This window comes from Bubalus bubalis, chromosome 2, assembly GCF_019923935.1.
Source record: "Bubalus bubalis isolate 160015118507 breed Murrah chromosome 2, NDDB_SH_1, whole genome shotgun sequence".
Lineage (NCBI taxonomy): Eukaryota > Metazoa > Chordata > Mammalia > Artiodactyla > Bovidae > Bubalus > Bubalus bubalis.
In genome coordinates, this window is record NC_059158.1 from 19,105,935 (window position 1) to 19,125,464 (window position 19,530).

General features: G+C 41.3%; 2 protein-coding genes and 1 non-coding gene across 4 annotated transcripts in view; 1 reads left to right on the forward strand and 2 right to left on the reverse strand.

Moving 5' to 3' along the window:
- MRS2 (magnesium transporter MRS2) overlaps positions 1-16,177 on the forward strand; it is a 37,718-nt gene extending 21,541 nt beyond the window's left edge. The window contains exons 8-11 of the mRNA XM_045162664.1: positions 3,919-4,071; positions 4,325-4,442; positions 12,922-13,035; positions 13,564-16,177. Coding sequence (XP_045018599.1) covers positions 3,919-4,071; positions 4,325-4,442; positions 12,922-13,035; positions 13,564-13,674 — 496 coding nt within the window. The 3' untranslated portion in view covers positions 13,675-16,177. The remainder of the gene's footprint in view (positions 1-3,918; positions 4,072-4,324; positions 4,443-12,921; positions 13,036-13,563) is intronic.
- On the reverse strand, positions 7,087-7,197 carry LOC112583026. Its single transcript, XR_003107392.1, has one exon. It is a non-coding gene; the product is annotated as a U6 spliceosomal RNA (small nuclear RNA).
- Positions 16,178-16,944: 767 nt separating the features above from the next.
- Positions 16,945-19,530, reverse strand: part of GPLD1 (glycosylphosphatidylinositol specific phospholipase D1) — a 64,325-nt gene continuing 61,739 nt past the window's right edge. For both annotated transcript variants that reach the window (XM_025266381.3, XM_006051206.4), the window contains one exon: positions 16,945-18,490. In XM_025266381.3, the coding sequence (XP_025122166.3) occupies positions 18,404-18,490 (87 nt within the window). In that variant the 3' untranslated portion in view covers positions 16,945-18,403. The remainder of the gene's footprint in view (positions 18,491-19,530) is intronic.

Here is a 19,530-nt window from a genome sequence, read left to right on the forward strand (position 1 = left end):
TGATTGGGTAATTTTCGTGATGACACCTGAGCCTCAACATCCAGCCTCCACCTGTCCCATCAAAGGAACATCTGAGTTTGGGGAGTGCCAAGCACCCATACCAACCGACTATGCGGGTCTTTCCACTTTGCCCTCCACAAACCTGTTGCTGCGCTCTCTACTAAGGCTCCCCACCTGCCTCTCCCCCATCCCAGCTGATCTCTCCACCAGTGAGGTGCCTTCCCCAGGGATGAAAACCTTTTCTTTTTCACTGTTCCCTCCAGTTCCCTTCTCTTTATCTTTTTCCCTTTTTCTTTTGTCCTACCCAGTTATGTGAAGGTTTTCTTACCATTTTGGAAGTCTGAGATCTGCGGTGTTCAGTAGATGTTCCACAAGAATTGTCCCACGTGGATGTATTTTGATGTATTTGTGGGAGAACATGAGAGCCACATACCGCTCCTCTGCTGTCTTGAGCTGTTTTGACTGTATTTACATTTTTCAGAACCAGTTTTCTTCCTCTATGGAAGTGATACTATACATTTACCTTGGAAAGGACATGCTCATTATGTTCATTTTTACTTTTTGGTTGTGTTTTACCTGATAGTGATCTGGACTTTGCACTAATTTGTCAGCATTCACATGTCTGGATTTTCCTGTAAATGGTAGTGTGTGTATTTGCATGAGTGTCCCTGGGTTCAGGGATGTGGAATACAGTAAAGCCTGTGTAGGGATAAACTCGTGTCCTTAACTTATCTGTGCCATGTTTAGGATCAGTTAGCAAAGCCACTCAGACTGGCCTCAATCACAATAATAGAAAAGGCAGAGGCTAATTTTTTGTGTGATACCTGAATTACTGTTGTTGTTCACTCACCAAGTTGTGTCTGACTCTCTTGTGACCCCAATGAACTGCAGCATGCCAGGCTTCCCTGTCCTTCACTATCTGCCTGAGTTCGCTCAAACCCATGTCCATCCAGTTGGTGATACCATCCAACCATCCCATCCTCTGTCACCCCTTCTCCTTTTGCCCTCAATCTTTCCCAGCATCAGGGTCTTTTCCAGTGAATCAGGTCTTCACATCAGGTGGCCAGAGGATTGGAGCTTCAGCTTCAGTATCAGTCCTTCCAATGAATATTCAGGGTTGATTTCATTTACAATTGGTTTGATCTCCTTGCAGTCCAAGGGACTCTGAAGAGTCTTCTCCAAGACCACATTTCAAAAGCGTCAATTCTTCAGCACTCCGCCTTCTTTATGGTCCAGCTCTCACATCCACACATGACTACTGGAGAAACTATAGCTTTGACTGTTCAGAGTTTTGTCAGTAAAGTGATGTTTCTACTTTTTAATACATTGTCTAGGTTTGTCATAGCTTTTCCTCCAAGGAGCAAACGTCTTTTAATTTCAGACTGCAGTCACCATCCACAGTGATTGTGGAGCCCAAGAAAAGAAAATCTGTCACTGTTTCCATTTTCTCATCTGTTTGTTATGAAGTAATGAGACCGAATGCCATGATCTTTGTTTTTTGAACATTGAGTTGTAAACCAACTTTTTCACTCTCCTATTTCACTTTCATCGAGAGACTCTTTAGTTCCTCTTCACTTTCTGCCTTTAAAGTGGTATCATCTGCATATCTGTGGTTGTTGTTATTTCTCCCAGCAATCTTGATTCCTGCTTGTGATTCTTCCAGCCCTGCATTTCACATGATGTACTCTGCCTAAAAGTTAAATAAGCAGATGACCATAATACAGCCTTGATGTACTCCTTTCGCAATTTGGAACCAGTCCGTTGTTCTGTGTCCATTTCTAACTGTTGCTTCTTGAGCTGCATACAGATTTCTCAGGAGGCAGGTAAGGTAATCTGACATTCCCATTCTCTTTAAGAATTTCCCACAATTTGTTGTGATTCACACAGTCAAAGGCTTTAGCGTAGTCAGTGAAGCAGAAGTAGATGTTTTTCTGGAATTCTCTTACTTTTTCTGTGATCCAGTGGATGTTGGCAATTTGATCTCTGGTTCTTCACCTTTTCTAAATCTATATGAAAGTTCTTGGTTCACATACTGTTGAAGGGTAGCTTGGAGGATTTTGAACATAATCGTGCTAGCATGTGAAATGAGTGCAGTTGTATAGTAATTTGAACATTCTTTGGCATTGAAATGAAAACTGACCTTTTCCAGTTCTGTGGCCACTGCTGAGTTTTCCAGATTTGCTGGCATATTGAGTGCAGTACTTTAACAGCATCATCTTTTAGGATTTGAGAGAGTTCACTTGGAATTCCATCACCTCCAATAGCTTTGTAGTAATGCTTCCTAAGGCCTACTTGACTTCACACTCCAGCATGTCTGGCTCAGGTGAGTGACCACACACCGTCATGGTTATCTGGGTTGTAAGATCTTTTTTGTATAGTTCTTCTGTGTTTTGTTGCTATCTCTTCTTAATCAATGCTGCTTCTGTTGGGTCCTTTCCATTTCTGTGCTTTATTGTGCCCATCTTTGCATGAAATGTTCCTTGGTATCTCTAATTTTCTTGAAGAAATCTCGTAGTCTTTCCCATTCTTTTGTTTTCCTCTGTTTCTTTGCATTGTTCACTTATGAAGGCTTTCTGTCTCTCCTTGATACTCTCTAGAACTCTGCATTCAGTTGGGTATATCTTTCCGTTTCTCCTTTTTCTTTTGCTTCTTTTCTTTTCTCAGCTATTTGTAAGGCCTTCTCAGAAACCACTATGCCTTCTTGCATTTTTCTTGGGGATGGTTTTGGTCACTAGGTCCTGTATAGATTCACGAACCTTTCTTGGTCCATAGTTCTTCAGGCACTCTGTCTACCAGATCTAATCCCTTGAATCTATTCGTCACTTCCACTGTATAATCGTAAGGGATTTGATTTAGGTCATACCTGAATGGCCTAGTGGTTTTCCCTACTTCAGTTTGAGCCTTAGCTGATTATCTGAGCCATAGTCAATTCCAGGTCTTGTTTTTGCTGACTGTATAGTTTCTTCATCTTTGGCTGCAAAGAATAAATCATTCTGATTCAGTATTGACCATCTGGTGATGTCCATGTGTTGAGTCATCTCTTGTGTTGTTGAAGGAGGGTGTTTGCTATGACCAGCTCATTCTCTTGGCAAAACTGTTAGCCTTTGCCCAGCTTCATTTTGTAATCTAGGACCATCTGAATTAAATTTACCCTTTCCTGTCCATTTTAGTTCACTGATTGCTAAAATGTCATTGTTCATTTTTGCCATCCCCTGTTTGGCCGTATCCAATTTACCATGATTCATGAACCTAACATTCCAGGTTCCTATGCAATATTGTTCTTTATAGCATCAGACATTATTTACACCACCAGACAACTGGGCATCATTTCCGCTTTGTCTCAGCCTCTTCATTCTTTCTGGAACTAAGTCTCTGCTCTTCCCCAGTGGCATATTAGACACCTACTGCCCTGGGGGGGCTCATCTTTCAATGTCATATCTTTTTGCCTTTTTATACTGTTTATAGGATTCTCACTGCATGAATACTAAAGTGGTGTGCCTTTCCCTTCTCCAGTGAACCATGTTTTGTCAGGTCCTGACTAGCAAGGACATGCCCTCCATCTGTTCCATGTAGCCTGGCACCCTGGTTGTCCCACTGCTGGTCCTCTTGAGTGTGTAAACCTTTACTGGCTGCTGGGTGTTAGTCAGCATACCGCCTGGGGACCTGGGCAAAGGCCCCTGGAGTTGCTGGGAAGGGGGTCCAGGGAAGCCTGGAGCCGATCGATGTTGGAGGGCGCCCAGGAACAGAGGGCTCCCTGGCCTCTCTGCTGCCGCTGGCCACCCTGGGGCCAATCTTCCACCCAGGAGCCACAAGGAGCCGAGGATAACTGAATATTGTATACTAATTCAGGAAGCTTTGTGGTACTAAATGTTTAACACATGTATCGAGGGCATGTTATGTGAACTCTTTTAATTAAAGTGAAAAGAGCAGCGCTGGGATTGACCATGCAGAGGAGATGGAGTTGCTGTTGGAAAACTACTACCGATTAGCTGAGGATCTTTCCAACGCAGCTCGGGAACTCAGGGCACTGATCGATGATTCACAGAGTATCATATTCATCAATCTGGACAGGTAAGAGGGTGTCATAGCAAACTATCCATATTTTTTTAATAAAGTAGTTATTGCACAGTAATAAAGTGTTTAAGGCTGGCTTTGTTTTTCCATTTTGGAAAGAATTATCCCATTTATCCCATCATTATCATTTATAACTACTACATGGGAGTGTCTTTTAAGGTGTACGTTTAGCCCCTGTGATCTTTAATAGTGAATTTGTAGTGCTCTGTTGGTGGGCCCTTCTGATCTAAGCAGTTGTTCTCCTCCCCAGCCACCGTAATGTGATGATGAGGTTGAACCTACAGTTGACCATGGGAACCTTCTCCCTTTCACTCTTTGGGCTAATGGGAGTTGCTTTCGGAATGAATTTGGAATCTTCCCTTGAGGAGGTGAGAATGTATTATTTCAATAATCTAGGGATGGTTTTTAATGTTTTGAAGATCATTTCTTTTTCATGGATTTTATTTTGTTTTCATTATTTACTTGACTCAGTCAGTTTTTAGCTGTGGCCCTCGAAATCTTCATTTTTGCATGCTGGATCTTCCGTTGTAGTGCATGGACTCTGTAGTTGTGACTTGGAGGCTCCAGAGCACATCAGCTCGGTAACTGAGACACACAGGCTTAGTTGCTCCAAGTCATGTGGGATCTTAGTTCCTGGACCAGGGATTGAACCTGCGTCCCCTGCATTGCACAGTGGATTCTTAACCCCTGGACTACTTTAATGGATTTTAAAAAGAAAGTTCTAACCTGTATAGTTGCTTATTGGGATAAAATATATACTGTAAATCATTTGAAATTCAAACAGTATTGTTAGACCCTGTAATGTAGAATGGCCTAGGTTTGAACAAACCAGAGCCTGTGCTGGGATTCAGGAAACTGTCACATAGGGCAGTTTAGGACTACCTTATGTTTCTTATAACAGATAACTACACATGGGAGAGATTTGACAATAGTATTATACTGTAAGGCAGTGTTAATGAGGGATTTTTTTTTTTAACTTATATGTCGGGCAATGTGCCATGCAGTTGCATGCTTTGATTCAGTCATCAAAAGTCTGAAAATGAATGTATTTTCCCTGCCCCCCCCTTTTTTTTTTTTTGCTGAATATTTACAATTTTTGTCAAAAACACTATGTGACTATGAATTTATACCCTCTATCAATAATTCTCAATTTAGCCCTAAATATATGTATTACATATATATTTGCCTTGAGAAACAGGATCCATTATCCCTTATCTGACACCATTGGGGCAGATGAGCGCAGAATTCAGAATTTCTCAATTTAGAGTTTTGCATATTACTGCAGCACCTGTGCCTGATATTACTACCACTCCCCTCACAGCATCTCATAACCACATGTAACATTTCTGCAGAGAAACTCATAAACATTCACACTAAGTAGGATAAATGAAGATCGCAAATAATCATTTTTGACATTATCGTGTTCCTATAAATTAGTATGTACATGTTTAAGGTCCTAAGACATATTTGGAAAAACAGACAAACATATCAAACCCATTTTCCCTTTTCAAAAGGAACTAATGGGAAATTCATTGTGCATCAGTGAGTCACAGCTCACGGTGGGCTCAATGCGGGAGCGGGGAGGGTTCCTGAATGATGCCTTTTGGCAACAAGGATAGTCTTTACTGGTCAGGGCCAGCAATTTAAATGGAAAATGAAAAGAACTTGATTTATTCATTAACTTTTATACTAGAAACACAAAGGCACCGAGTTTCCATCACTAGCATAAATTTCATCAACCAGCCAAGCAGAGCCCTGCTGGGTGGCCACACACAGAGAGAGAATCTGAGGTTTCCAGGATCGTTTAGCCCCTCAAGGTTCTCCTTCCAGCCCTATTGCCCGATTGTGTCTAATGGCTGCAGCCCCAGAGGGAACTCTGAGCACCCTCAGCCTGGACACAGAGCTCTACTCCCTGTTCTGCCCACCCCCCACCCCAGGGTCTTCCCTCTGCTGCTGGGAGGGACTCATCAGAACTGACTCATATGCATTCCTTTTTATGGCTGAGTAATATTCCATTGTGTATATGTACCACAACTTCTTTATCCATTTATCTGTCAATGGACATCTAGGTTGCTTTCACGTTCTAGCTGTTGTAAATAGTGCTGCAATGAGCATTGGGGTACATGTGTCTTGTTCAATTTTGGTTTCCTCAGGATATATGCCTAGGAGTGGGATTGCTGGGTCATATGGTAGTTTTATTCCTAGATTTTTAAGGAATCTCCATACCGTCTTCCATAGTGGCTGTATCAATTTACATTCCCCTCAACAGTGCAAGAGCGTTCCCTTTTCTCCACACCTCCAGCGTTTGTTGTTTGTAGACTTTTTGATGATGGCCATTCTGACCAGTGTGAAGTGATACCTCATTGTAGTTTTGATTTGCATTTCTCTAACAATGAGTGATGTTGAGCATCTTTTCATGTGTTTGTTAGCCATCTGTATGTCATCTGGAGAAATGTTTGTTTAGGTCTTTTTCCCACTTTTTGATTGGGTTGTTTATTTTTCTGATATTGAGTTTTATGAGCTGCTTGTATATTTTGGAAATTAATCCTTTGTCAGTTGTTTCATTTGCTATTATTTTCTCCCGTTCTGAGGGTTGTGTTTTCACCTTGCTTAAGCTTCCTTTGCTGTGCCAAAGCTTTAAAGTTTTATCAGGTCCTACTTGTTTTTGTTTTTATTTCCGTTACTCTAGAAGGTGGGTCATAGAAGATCTTGCTTTGATTTATGTCATAGAGTGTTCTGCCTATGTTTTCCTCTAAGAGTTTTATAGTTTCTGGTCTTACATTTAGGTCTTTACTCCATTTTGAGTTTATCTTTGTGTATGGTGTTAGGAAGTGTTCTAATTTCATTCTTTTCCATGTAGCTGTCCAGTTTCCCCAGCACCATTTATTAAAGAGGCTATCTTTGCCTCATTGTATATTCTTGCCTCCTTTGTCAAAAATAAGGTACCCTTAGGGGCATGGGTTTATTTCTGGGCTTTCTACCTTGTTCCATTGGTCTACATTTCTGTTTTAGAAAAATATGGAATGCTTCACGAAGTTGCATGTATGTCATCCTTGCATAGGGGCCATGCTAATCTTCTCTGTATTGTTCCACTTTTAGTATATGTGGTGCTAAAGTGAGCGCCTACTGTGAGATTTCTTTAGAAATGAATTTGCATTTGCGTTCGGCAGGCACACTCTGGTGCTGAATTCTGTGTCCTGATTAACAGGTGTGTGCTCTATGTCTGTTTTAAAGTGGTCCCTTTTAAAAAGTGGTCTTTAAAAGAAGCAGTTCTAATGGTCACTCTTCTGTGTAAAACTATTCTGGTGTAAGGGGGTGGTGTTGATTCTCCTTAAGATAGAAATCCAAACTCCCTGGCCGGTAAGGCTTTTCCTGGCCTGCTGTGCCCACGTCCCCATCTTGTCTGCAGCCATCTTGTCCTCACTGTCCATTGATTCATCAGTATTCTTACACTGCTTCCACACATCTCTTCTTACCTCCCACTTTTTTTTGCCTGGTCTGGTCTGTAGTTGCTAAGTCATGTTTGACTTTTTGCAACCCTATGGATTGTAGCCCACCAGGCTCCTCTGTCCATGGAATTTCCCAGACAAGAATACTGGTGTGGATTGCCATTTCCTTCTCCAGGGGATCTTCCTGACCCAGGGATTGAACTTGCATCTTCCACGTTGGCAGGAGGATTCTTTACCACTGAGCCACCAGGGAGCCCCCCTTTTTTTTGCCTAGTTAATGTCTGTTTGTCTCCCAGGTTTCAACTGTTGTGTTATTTCCAAGGAGACTCTTCACTGACCGCACCCCCAACCCACCTGAGTAAAATTACTCTTCTAGTTATTTATGCCAAAATAATCCTACACTTCATCCTTTGCCATGATCCTCAGACTTGGAATTGCTTGTCTGCAAAAGATCATAGGTGGCTCAACTGGTAAAGAATCTGTCTGCAGTGCAGGAGACCTGGGTTTGATCCCTGGGTTGGGAAGATCCCCTGGAGAAGGGAACGGCTACCAACTTCAGTATTCTGGCCTGGAGAATTCCATGGACACTACTGAACAACTTTCACTCACACACACCTGAGAAAGGTCATAAGCTCCCTGCAGCAGTGTTTGTCACCTCCTTATAAGATGTGAAAGGAAAGTAAATGCAGTACATTGATGCATTCATCTTACAGATACGGTGTTTGGTGCCTGTTACACACTAAACACCGCTGTTAGCTGTGGGGTATAGCAGTGAATCCTGCGCTTATGGAGTCTGTTTCAGCGGGGGAGAAAGAAGAAACAGATCCATGGTAGGTTAGGTGATAAGTACCATAAAGAAAATTTTCTAAAGGAAATCAGTCCTGAATATTCATTGGAAGGACTGATGCTTTGGCCAATACTTTGGCCATCTGATGCAAAGAACTGACTCTTTGGAAGAGACCCTGATGATGGAAAAGAGTGAAGGCAGGAGAAGAAGGGGACAACAGAGGATGAGATGGTTGGATGGCATCACCTGACTCAATGGACATGAGTTTGAGCAAGCTCCAGGAGATGGTGATGGACAGGGAGGCCTGGAGTGCTACAGTCCATGCGGTCGCAAAGAGTCAAACATAACTGAGTGACTGCATAAAGAAAATTAAAGCTAGGTAGAGGGAGAGAGACTGTTAGCAGGAGGAGAGACAAGGGGCATTGTAGAGACAGCATGGTTGAGGAAGGTCTTTCTGTGAAGGTGACCCTAGAGCAGAGCCTGAATGAAAAGAGAACGTGGAAAGACCTGGGAGAAAGGGTGGTCTAAGCAGAGGGAACCACACATGTGAAGACTGAGGCAAGGGTGCACTGAGCTTGTTGAAGGAGCAGCAGGAAGGCCAGAGTGGTCAGAGGAGGGGTGTCAAGTGGAAGGAAAGTGGTAGTGAGAGGTCAGAAGGACAGAAGAGGGAGAGCATGTTGATTTTGGAGCTTGGTAAGGGTTCAGGCTTATTCTAAGTGTGATAGGAATCTCTTAGAGGCTTTTAAGCCCAAATCTAGTAAAAAGTCCAGTAGTTACCAAACTATCTTGTGCAACATAAACCAGTCCTGGACATCCTCAGAAGGTCCTTCCGAAGACCTTTGCCAGTTTCCCAGCTCGTGACTGTGTAACTCTGTACAAGTTCCTGTCCTTCTCCCAAGTCATTTTGTTTATGTACATGCAGTCTTTCTGCAAGCTAACTCCATCTTATACTCATTCTAATGTTTTTTTCTAAATGCCTGTTGTTGTTAATTTTTTAAAAGAGTTCTTAGAAATTCCTTTCTGATAGTTTCTTATTTAAGATAATATCAAACTATTTCAAGAATAGTAAAAGAATTCCCATACAGCCTTTACCCAGATTCTTCAAACAGCAACATTTTATCATATTTATCATTCTGTCAGTATATATATACTTTTTCCTAAATCATTTGAGAATAAACAACAAATATGAAACTCCCGATGTCTAGATATTTCAGTATATATTTTTTAAAAACACTGACATTCTCTTACATAACCACAGCTCACTTGTGAAAATCAGAAAACAGCATTGAAACAACACTGTTTTTCTGATCTGTGGACCCGGGTCAGGTTTCACCACTTAGCACAGTAGAGCCGTTTACCTCATAGAGAATCTTAAATCGTGTGTTGCGTGTATTAATAGTCATTGTGTCTCCTTAGGTTCCTTTAATCTAGGCCAGTTTTTCAGACTTTGTCTTTCATGGCCTTGATGCTTACACAGAATGTAGGTCAGTTGTTTGGCTCTTGATCAGTCTTCGTTACTGGAATCTGGTTGTGACGCACTTTTGTCCGCGCTCTTCACATTGAATCCCATCAGGAGCCCCGTGGCGTCAGTATGTCTCACTACTGGTGATACTAACTCTGATCATTTGCTTAAGGTGGTGTCTGCTAATTTTCTGTCCTATGAAGTTACTTTCTCTGTGGAATTAAGTATATTCTAAGAACCCTGCCGTTCATCAAATTTGCACCCTCTAGTTTTTTTCTTTTTTTTAATTAAATATAGTTGATTGTGTTAATTTCTGCTGTACAGCAAAGTGATTCAGTTATACATATAATACGTTTTTTAATATTCTTTTCCATTGTGGTTTGTAATGGGATATTGAACGCAGTTTTCTGTGCTGTACAGTAGAACCTTGTTATCCATTCTGTATATAATAGTTTACATCTGCTAACTCCAAACTCCACTCCACTGTCCCCCAAGCCCCCTGGCAAGCGCAAGCCTGTTCTGTATGTCTGTTTTGTAGACAGGTTCATTTGTGTCATATTTTATTTATTATTTTTTTATTTAAATTTATTTATTTTAATTAGAGGTTAATTACTTTACAGTATTGTATTGGTTTTGCCATACATCAACATGAATCCGCCATGGGTGTACACGTGTTAGATTCCACATACAGTGACATCATATGTCTTTTTCTTTCTGACTTAGTGTGATAATCTCTGGGTCCATCTGTGTTGCTGCAGGTGGTGTTATTTCATTCTTTTTGTGGCTGAGTAGTATCGACTGTATGTAGGCGCCACACCTGTATGCAGTCATGGGTCCGTGGACACTCGGCTTGCTCTCGGGTCTTGGGGCTGTCATGAGCAGTGCTGCAGTGAACACTGGGGTGCATGTGTCTTTTTGAATCATGGTTTTCTCTGGATATATGCCACGGAGTGGGATTTCTGGATCATATGGCAGTTCTGCTTTTAGGTTTTTAAGGAACTGCCCTCCTGATTTCCATAGAGGCTGCACCAGCTTACACTCCTCCAGCAGTGTAGGAGGGTTCCCTTTTCTCCACACCCTTTCCAGTATTTGTTAATTGTACAGTTTTTAATGTGGCCATTCTGACCAGTGCAGGATGGCACCTAATTGTAGTTTTGATGTGCATTTCTTTAATAATTTGCACCCTCTAGTTTTGGTATCTGCTGTTGATCCAAAAAATGCTTCATGCCTGAATCAGATACTACAGGGATGATTATCACATGGTCATTGCTAATTCCATCATTCTTCCTACTTTTGTTCTTTGTCAGATAGAGCCCTCCTTCTCTGCCAATTATTTATTCATTTGTGTCAGTATGGACTCATGGGATTTTATTTAATCAATGAGTTAAAATCTGTCACACTGCCCTCATTATTTATCTTGATATTCAAATTGTTCCTTTCATACCATCTTCTAAGTACTTTTGACATGTCCCCATCAGTTTAGGGCCTTTGGCACACCAGGATGCTGTAGGTGTCTTATTTCTAAGGAGTAGATAGGCTAGACGGTGGAGATGAAGAGCTCAAAACATAGGTACTTATGCGTGCCGTAATACTATAGGGAATACCCAAAGCAGGGCGGGCATTGAAAATCCAACTTTCAGACACATTCCCCTCCCTTAATTTCCTAGAGGTCTCACACTCTGCTCTGTGTATATTTTAATTTTAATGACACATGGAATTTTTAACTTGCTTACCTCTCAAGTTCATCATATTTTAGCAATCCCAGACTTCATTTATAGGGCATTACAGAACCAGTCTATAGGAAAGAACAGTAATCTGGGTATGCTAACTCTTATTTAAGCATAATTTTTACTTAATAAATTAGGGTCTTTTTTAGAATAACTGGAAATGTATTCATCCAGGCAGTTAACTGACATTAGCACTTGTCTTCTTGATAAATGATGTCTAATATCTAACTTCATGTTAAAAGGAAGCCGATTTCTGCATCATATATGGCTTGAATTTCCATCAGTGGTTATTGGTCATTTATGCAATGGCTATCTTGGAGGAAATTGGGCTCCCAATCATTGGAGACCAAGCCATTGTTGATAATAAATAATGGCATTTCTATAGCTGAGGTTTCTAATATGTGGGAGATTAAATTCTGTGCTTCTGTATATTCACACATGAACTTGAAAGCCCTGCACTGCAAAACATACAATTTTGAAAATGACATGGGAATTCCCTGGCAGTCCAATGGTTAGGACTCTGAGCTTCCACTGCCCAGGACCCGGTTCAAGATCTGGGCAGAGAAACTAAGATCCTACAAGCCATGTTGCATGGCCACAAAGAAAGAAATGACAGGGAAAATGTTTACTATAACTTTGAGGTTTCCAAACTTTCTTGGTTCATGATGCTTTTAGTGTTTGGGGCTTCCCTGGTGGCTCAGTGGTAAAAAAAATCTGCCTGCGGATGTCGGAGACGCAGGTTTGATCCGTGGGTTGGAAGATCCCCTGGAGAAGGAAATGGCAACCCACTCCAGTATTCTTGCCTGGGAAATCCTATGGACAGAGGAGCCTGGTGGGCTACAGTCCATGGGGTTGCAAGCGAGTTGGACGTGACTGAACAGCAACAACCGTTGTTTTACAGCATCCCAGGCCAAAAGTTCCTTTTATTATATTCGAGTTTCTGTCGTGTTACCTAAGAGTTTCTTTTATGAAAAACAGTTTAAGAGTAGCAGTTGTCCCCGTGTTGCACAGATGACACTTGTGTTTTCCTTGAAAATTTAAAATACTCTTGAGGTGGCTGTAAGGCCAGGATACCTCACAGTTTAGCAAGGGTGTCCATAAGCAGAAATTTCAAGTTGTATGTCCTATATATTAAAATCTGTGTGAATGTAAACAAAGACTGGAAGGAAACAGGAGTAAAAGCAGTTATATTGGTTCATTGATGATCATAAAATAACTCTCTTAAATCATGTTTTCCTTCCAGTTTATGTTTTGACTCTTGGTCTCTGAGTGCTGTTAGGGCACTTGTTCTTAGTTCCTATAGGAAAGAGCAGCACAAAGTTTGAAAATTCCTTTTAAACTCTGGGGTAGTGACAAGTTCGGGAAATTTTATCATGAAGGAACCTAGCCTTTGTGGTTGAAATTGACTGTGTTCTCTTCTAGGACCATAGAGTGTTCTGGCTGATCACAGGAATTATGTTTATGGGAAGCGGCCTCATCTGGAGGCGCTTGCTGTCATTCCTCGGACGACAGCTGGAAGCTCCCCTGCCTCCTCTGGTATGAAGGGTCAGACTCAGCGCAGTACCGCAGACGGGCTGCAGTCCCCGGCCTGAAGTCCTGCGGCCTGGGCTTAAGTTGTCACAGGCTTTGAGACACTGAGCAGGTTTTTTAATGTCTTTAAGCCTTGCCCAGCTTTCCCACTTAAGTCAGTGCCTCCTGCTTCATGTAGTTAAAAGGAGAATTAGATGTTATGTGGAAAGCAGTGGTGCAGTAAGTTAGAAGTTTATTTTGGTGGAACGCTGTGACAGGCATTGTACATTTAGACAGGTGTTAGTAATTCTGGTGCAGGTCTGTCATAATCAAAATTGAAATGTAGACAATATTTATCGTGTTAGGAAAAGATACAGTTTATCTCTTTTTCATAGCCTTCTACTTATAGTTTATACCCCTGGAGCAAGTACTCAAGACATTGATACATGGCTGGCAGTCCTTCCCTCATTTAGTGGTTAATGTATTGTTTTTACTGGTGGTTTTTCTTTTAAACCCACACAACTAAAATGATGAATTTTTTCTGTTTTTATTTAGATGGCCTCTTTACCTAAGAAGACACTGCAGGCCGACAGAAGGCTGGAAATGAAACACAGCTTCAGGCCGGATGGACTTGGATCAAGCAGGGGTATCCTAACAAATCGTTAGGAATAACCTGATGGAAACTGAACTATTTTTTTATGGTAGTTACAGGGAAATTCTAGTATCTTTTTATTATTTTATGGAGTCAGAGACTTGAAAGAAAATCACTGACACTTAAATTATAATGTCTGATGATAAAAATATTATGGCAGTCATAGTACTAGAACTTAATTGTATTTTCGTGCTTGCTTTGTAAAAGGCCAGAATTCTATTTCCTACAAACTTAAAAGGCTGTTTTTATAGATGTAAGACATGGAGAGATTAACTTAATCCAGGATTAGATTGTGGTATTGATTTTATTTAATTTATACATGTTAACAAAACTGCAGCCTCATGCCAAATGAAGCCTGGAAACGTGCCAAACCTGTAGTTGTGAGATTAGGTAACCACAGTTCTTACTGTACGGAATCATGTTCTTGTGAATTTCCTGACTCTCAGGTGACTAAAAAGCTAGCATAATATATATTAACCTTAGAACAAACTTTAAATCAGTCTTTGACATAACTGTATTTTCTTATATTTGCGCCCCACCCCCACCTTTTTTTTTTTTTTCCCCTTCTTCTATTCTTTGGCTGCATGCAGGCTCTTAGTTCCCTGACCGGGGGAACTAGTTACCATGGGAACATAGTTTCCATGTCCCCTGCAGTGGAAGTGTGGTATTTCAACCTCTTAACTGCCAAGGAAGTCCCTGCCCCTATTTTTATATAAGGAATACAAAAAGGAAATGAGACATTAATATCAGCTTTGTATAGATTCCAATTATTCAGAATTTTACTTTCTCAACCTATGAAACTATTTTTTTTTTTGCAAGCCTTTGGAAATAGTTGAAAGTGTTTCCATTCTGTTACTGTTTTATAGCTGTTTTGATCATTCCTTGGTTTTTAGGACAGACATGTAACACCAAAAAAGGAAAATGTGTAGCAAGATTAACTAGGCTACACATTTTTCAGCTGTTTGGCTACACCCGAGAGGCTGACTGATGGGCTTCCTAAAACAAGAGGGTAGATAAATTTTAAAATTGTGTTACCTTTTTGTTTTCACAGAGTTGAGTTTAAAACAAATGGCTAATATTTTTAGGTCTCAAGCACCTATGCTACCTGATATCTTCTATGTTTTTTATATTTTCTGGAGGTTAAAAAGTTACACAGTAGAATATTACAGTTACATTTGTCTCCAAAAGCAACATACATAGACGATTCTAGAGTCTAAAGCAGCTCTTACACTACAAAATTAGTAAATCGAGTCCATTTACCAGGTGGGTAAAAATGAATTAAAATGCTTTTTCCAGTTGCTGATCTGAAAGAGACAAATGAAGTTTCCCATTTCCATGTGTGGTTAAGAAAGGACATTAGAACAGCATGAAACACACTGGGCTTGTCTTGGAGCGTGCCTTATGGTGTGGCTGTGGAATGTAAATGCCATCGTGTATCTGTTTGATTTTTAAGATAAAGTTATCTTTGACAATGTTTATATTTCACAGGGCACTCTTCTTTGGTATACCTCAGAGCACTATGCTGTTTTTGATCTTCAGGTTATCACTGTAAAATAGGTAATATTAATAAATATTACTTAACTGTGATGAAAACTTGGAAGTCCAAGAGGCAAAATGTGATTTGGTTTAAGGTCACGTACGGGATAGAATTTTGGTCTTTTCTTTCTGATGTTACTTAGCTAAGTAACATCATTTGAGGGCTTAGCTAAAATAATTTTGAGTCAGTGTCTCATCAGTAAAAGGGGAAGTAAGTGCAACTACCTCATAAGTCTGATATAGGGAAGGTACTAATGGTTTATAAAGTTCTTGAACATGGTTCAATCAAGTTAATTTCTAGATGTCTGCTGCCTCTGCTTTGGTGATAGCTCTTTAATGTAAGAAGCAGCCTGCTATCTATCAAGTAATAAAACAGCCTATGCCAAAACGAAAAAAGTTCAGTTTTAAATATTGAATTTAAATGGACAGTATATAAATTATTTGTAAATAAGGTGAATACGAAATATTCTGTTATGAGTAAGCAGGCAATCGTATCCTCTTTAACATGTACAGGGAATGATATTCTTAACATGTCATTGTAAGACCTCTAAGAAAGTGTAGCAAAAATGGGTCATTTTAAGATACTATTAATACTTGCTTCACTCTTGATAGACTGATAACCACTAAATAATCATTAAAAAGCCGTATATTTTGGTGAGTTATTCCAAGATTTGTACACAGCTTTAAGTTTTGGAAAATTAATATTAAATATTAAACTCACTTTAAATTCAGGATTTACTGTCATTACTTTAGTAATAGTTATGTAGTTGGAGCATGGAATAGGGAATTCAGAGACCTGAGTTTATTCCCAAACTCACTTCAAATCTCTCTAGCTCTGTGATACAAAGGCATAAATCAATTCCAGTCTTGAAGCCTGTAAGACAGTCTTTGCATATACAGGTAATAGACAAGAATTGCAAATATGTAAATGTGTTCTGATATCATAAAGGTAATTTTGAATTAAATTGTTGTATAAGTTCAGATTTGTGTTCCTGAGAGATTTAAACCCTATAAAGTATTAAGTATGTCAGAATCAATTCAAAAGCGTCAACCAGTCCATCCTAAAGGAGATCAATCCTGGGTATTCATTGGAAGGACTGATGCTGAAGCTGAAACTCCAATACTTTGGCCACCTGATGCAAAGAGCTGACTCATTTGAAAAGACCCTGATGCTGGGAGAGATTGAGGGCAGGAGGAGAAGGGGACAACAGAGGATGAGATGGTTGGATGGCATCACTGACTCAATGGACATGAGTTTGAGTAAACTCCAGGAGTTGGTGATGGACAGGGAGGGGACAGGGAGGCCTGGCATGGCACAGTCCACTGGGGTCACAATGAGTTGGACCCGACTGAGCAACTGACCTGAAGTCAGACCAGTGCTTAGAATTAATTTAGTGTAGAATGGAAACTTAATTCACCTGTTAAGATAATACATTAGTCTGTTGATTTTTTTTCTGTATGCCAGGTGTTTACATATTTTCCATATATGCAGTAGGATACAATTTATATAATTTCTTGATATGGGTTAGCATGGTTAAATATCCTATATGAAGATCTGCTTCTAACTTAGTAAATTTTAACCATCTCCTCTTGCTGGTTGCTGTTATGTTTAGGCATTAAGAAAAATATAACTCCTCAGGTAAAGAACAGTCATGTTTAAACATTGGCCCGATCATTTAGTAAAGCGTAACACTTTGTTTAGCAGCAGCCCGATGAAGGTACACATCCTTCTAAATGAAGAGACGCAGTACGAGAGCATGCCTTTACTGAAATGCAGCATCATCAGCTTGGTCTTCACTCAGAATAAGGGAATATGAGTAAGGCGTTTCTGGTCCCCTAAAAATAAACTTTAATAAAAACAATTCTTCAAATAGGTTGAGCAGCCGATAGTTGTTAACCGAAAAGCAAATGGTGTTTCTGTGCTTTGTGCTGTGCCGTAGGGAACCATGCAGCTAGTATACCTCTTTCAGAAAGATGAGATGGTCCTGGGAGTGAGCCAGAGGTCCTGTCTAGGTGTGAGCCTGGTTATGCTGTTCTCCTGTATACACATTCACTATATCCTCACAGTTGTAATTCTACTGGTTTTTCCTTTGATTTCGAATTCAACTTAACTCTTCAGCCGAAACCCTGTGTCCTTTGACCAGTCTCTTTACTGCCCCAAGAGAAGCTAAGAGAAGGGCTCTGGTATTTTAATTTTTTCCTGGTTTTAGTATCATTTCATTAGTGTCAGAAGAAAAGAGGTTCTACCCTGATAGAGAATCAACTAGTACAGTTTACGGATAACAGTGCCCGCAGATTTTTAGTGAAACTGAAATCCTGTGGTCCGTTCCTTTCCCCTAAACATGCCACCCTCCAGGCCTGGCAGATGAGACCTGCTCCACTGAGACCAGCCCAGGAAGTAGGGAGGCCAAGCCTGCCTGACTCCTCTTGGTCCCGCACAGTCACCTTCAGCTCAAGGCAGATCTCTCTCCTTCCTGTTCGGGTTCTGTTGGTGAGGCCTGTGGCAGCCTCGCGCTGCCTGAGGCTTCCTGAGATGACTTCAGATACGCAGAAGATCACTAGGTGCATCGGCTGTTGGAACAGTCATTTCTCCAAAAGCATCTGGGCACAGTCAGGTGATGTTTTACTCTCTATATTTGTCCTTCACTGTATGAAACACTGAAAATACAATAGTCCTCATAAGAAAGGACCACATCATTTACAACGTGATTTTGGAGTTGTGAGGTTATGCCTCACATATGGGTGCCCCATATTTTCTCCTCGTTCTCTCATGCTTTTTTCCTGTTTACTGCGCTTTCTGTTTCACTTTGATTGGAATGGGTCACCAGTTTCAAGAGGACATTTTTAGCAAGAATTGTGCTACAGGCATCAGAAAGACACAGGTGCTCAAGTGGAAGAGGAAACGGGTTTTGCAGCAGGTCTGAGCACAGGAAGCCAGTTAGGAATTAAGTTCAGGTGCACAGGAAACAAGCTTTGCAAAGGGACATGGATAACCAGAGCGTCCACTGCTCCACGTGCTTCAGGTGCTGTCACCACTTCTGTGGCCTGTTGGCAGCCAGCCTGTGTGTGTCTCCACCCCAGGAGCCCCCACCTGTCGTAGGGCTACCAGGGCTCCCCTGGATATGCCACTTTGTCCCCCAGAACGCTCATCCGGAAGATGACTCAGCATGAGAGAGGGGGACAGGTGAGGAAAATGGAGTGAAACCTTTAATCTTGGCCGAGGCTATAGATATGAAGCACCCCAGAGAGTCGGGCTCCCAGAGAACTCCTTCCAGCAGCAATGACGACTTGATTCTGTAGGAGACACAAAACAGGATTCATTCCAACCTGTGTCGCGTTCCTGCTGTAGTCCAGGCATCATGTTATGCTCTGAGCTAGAAAAAGCAAGCTAGACATTGGCCAGACAAGGGCTTGAGCTTAAATGCCTTTTTCCCTGGGTTTAAATACCCTCTCTCAGCTCTGTAGGTTCAGAAAACCACAGCTGAGGAAGTTCTCGCCAGTTCCTTCTCAGGTACACAAGGAAAAGTGCATCTGTGTGCGTCTATTCAGCATGCTAGCTGTGTGCAGCGTAGACGGCGTATCTGGAGTAATCTGGCTGTCAGTGTGTTCATACCACCTCTGCCCCTGCTGCTTTCAAAGTTGCCTTCAAAGCTTATACAAGTTTTTAAACATTTTTGGAAGTGGATTTTAGTTTTGAAACTACCAAGAGTATTTCTGGACCATGGCTGATAGGTGAGGTGTGGCTGATCAGACTGACTGACGGGTAGAGCAGGGTGTGACCAAACCTGTGAAGTTTTTCACTGACTTAAATTTGAAACCTCCCAATGGAATCCAGATGTGTCAGGTACTATGTATAACCCTTTGCTTGTATCTTTTTAAATACCACAGTGTCAATTAAGAGGGGAAGAAAAAAGCCCTAAACTCTTAACTTGTGGAATTGCTCATTTACTGGATACATCTGTAGTTTGGCCACAAGCTGCCTCCTGTTTTCCTGGTTAAACCATCTTCATTCCTAAAATCAAATCTTCCCCTGCTCTTGCCCTCTCTCTGCCCAGTCAGCCTACTCTGATTTCCAGATCCACTCAGGCCCCAGGGGCGCTGCAAGGCCTTCCCCGACTGCCCCAGCCGATTCCCACTGATCTCTGACTGCCGTTGGATTTGGGTCATCATAAATGGGCCTGGATGGTCTCATGGGCATGTTTCATTTTTCCACTTAGATTCTAAGCACCTGGGGGGCAGTGGCCATGTCTCAGGTTTCTTTGTTTACAACACTGTTCCACCAGGGCTGGCAGGCTGGCTGAAGGCAGCCCCACAGGAGGTTCCAGAGAACCGGT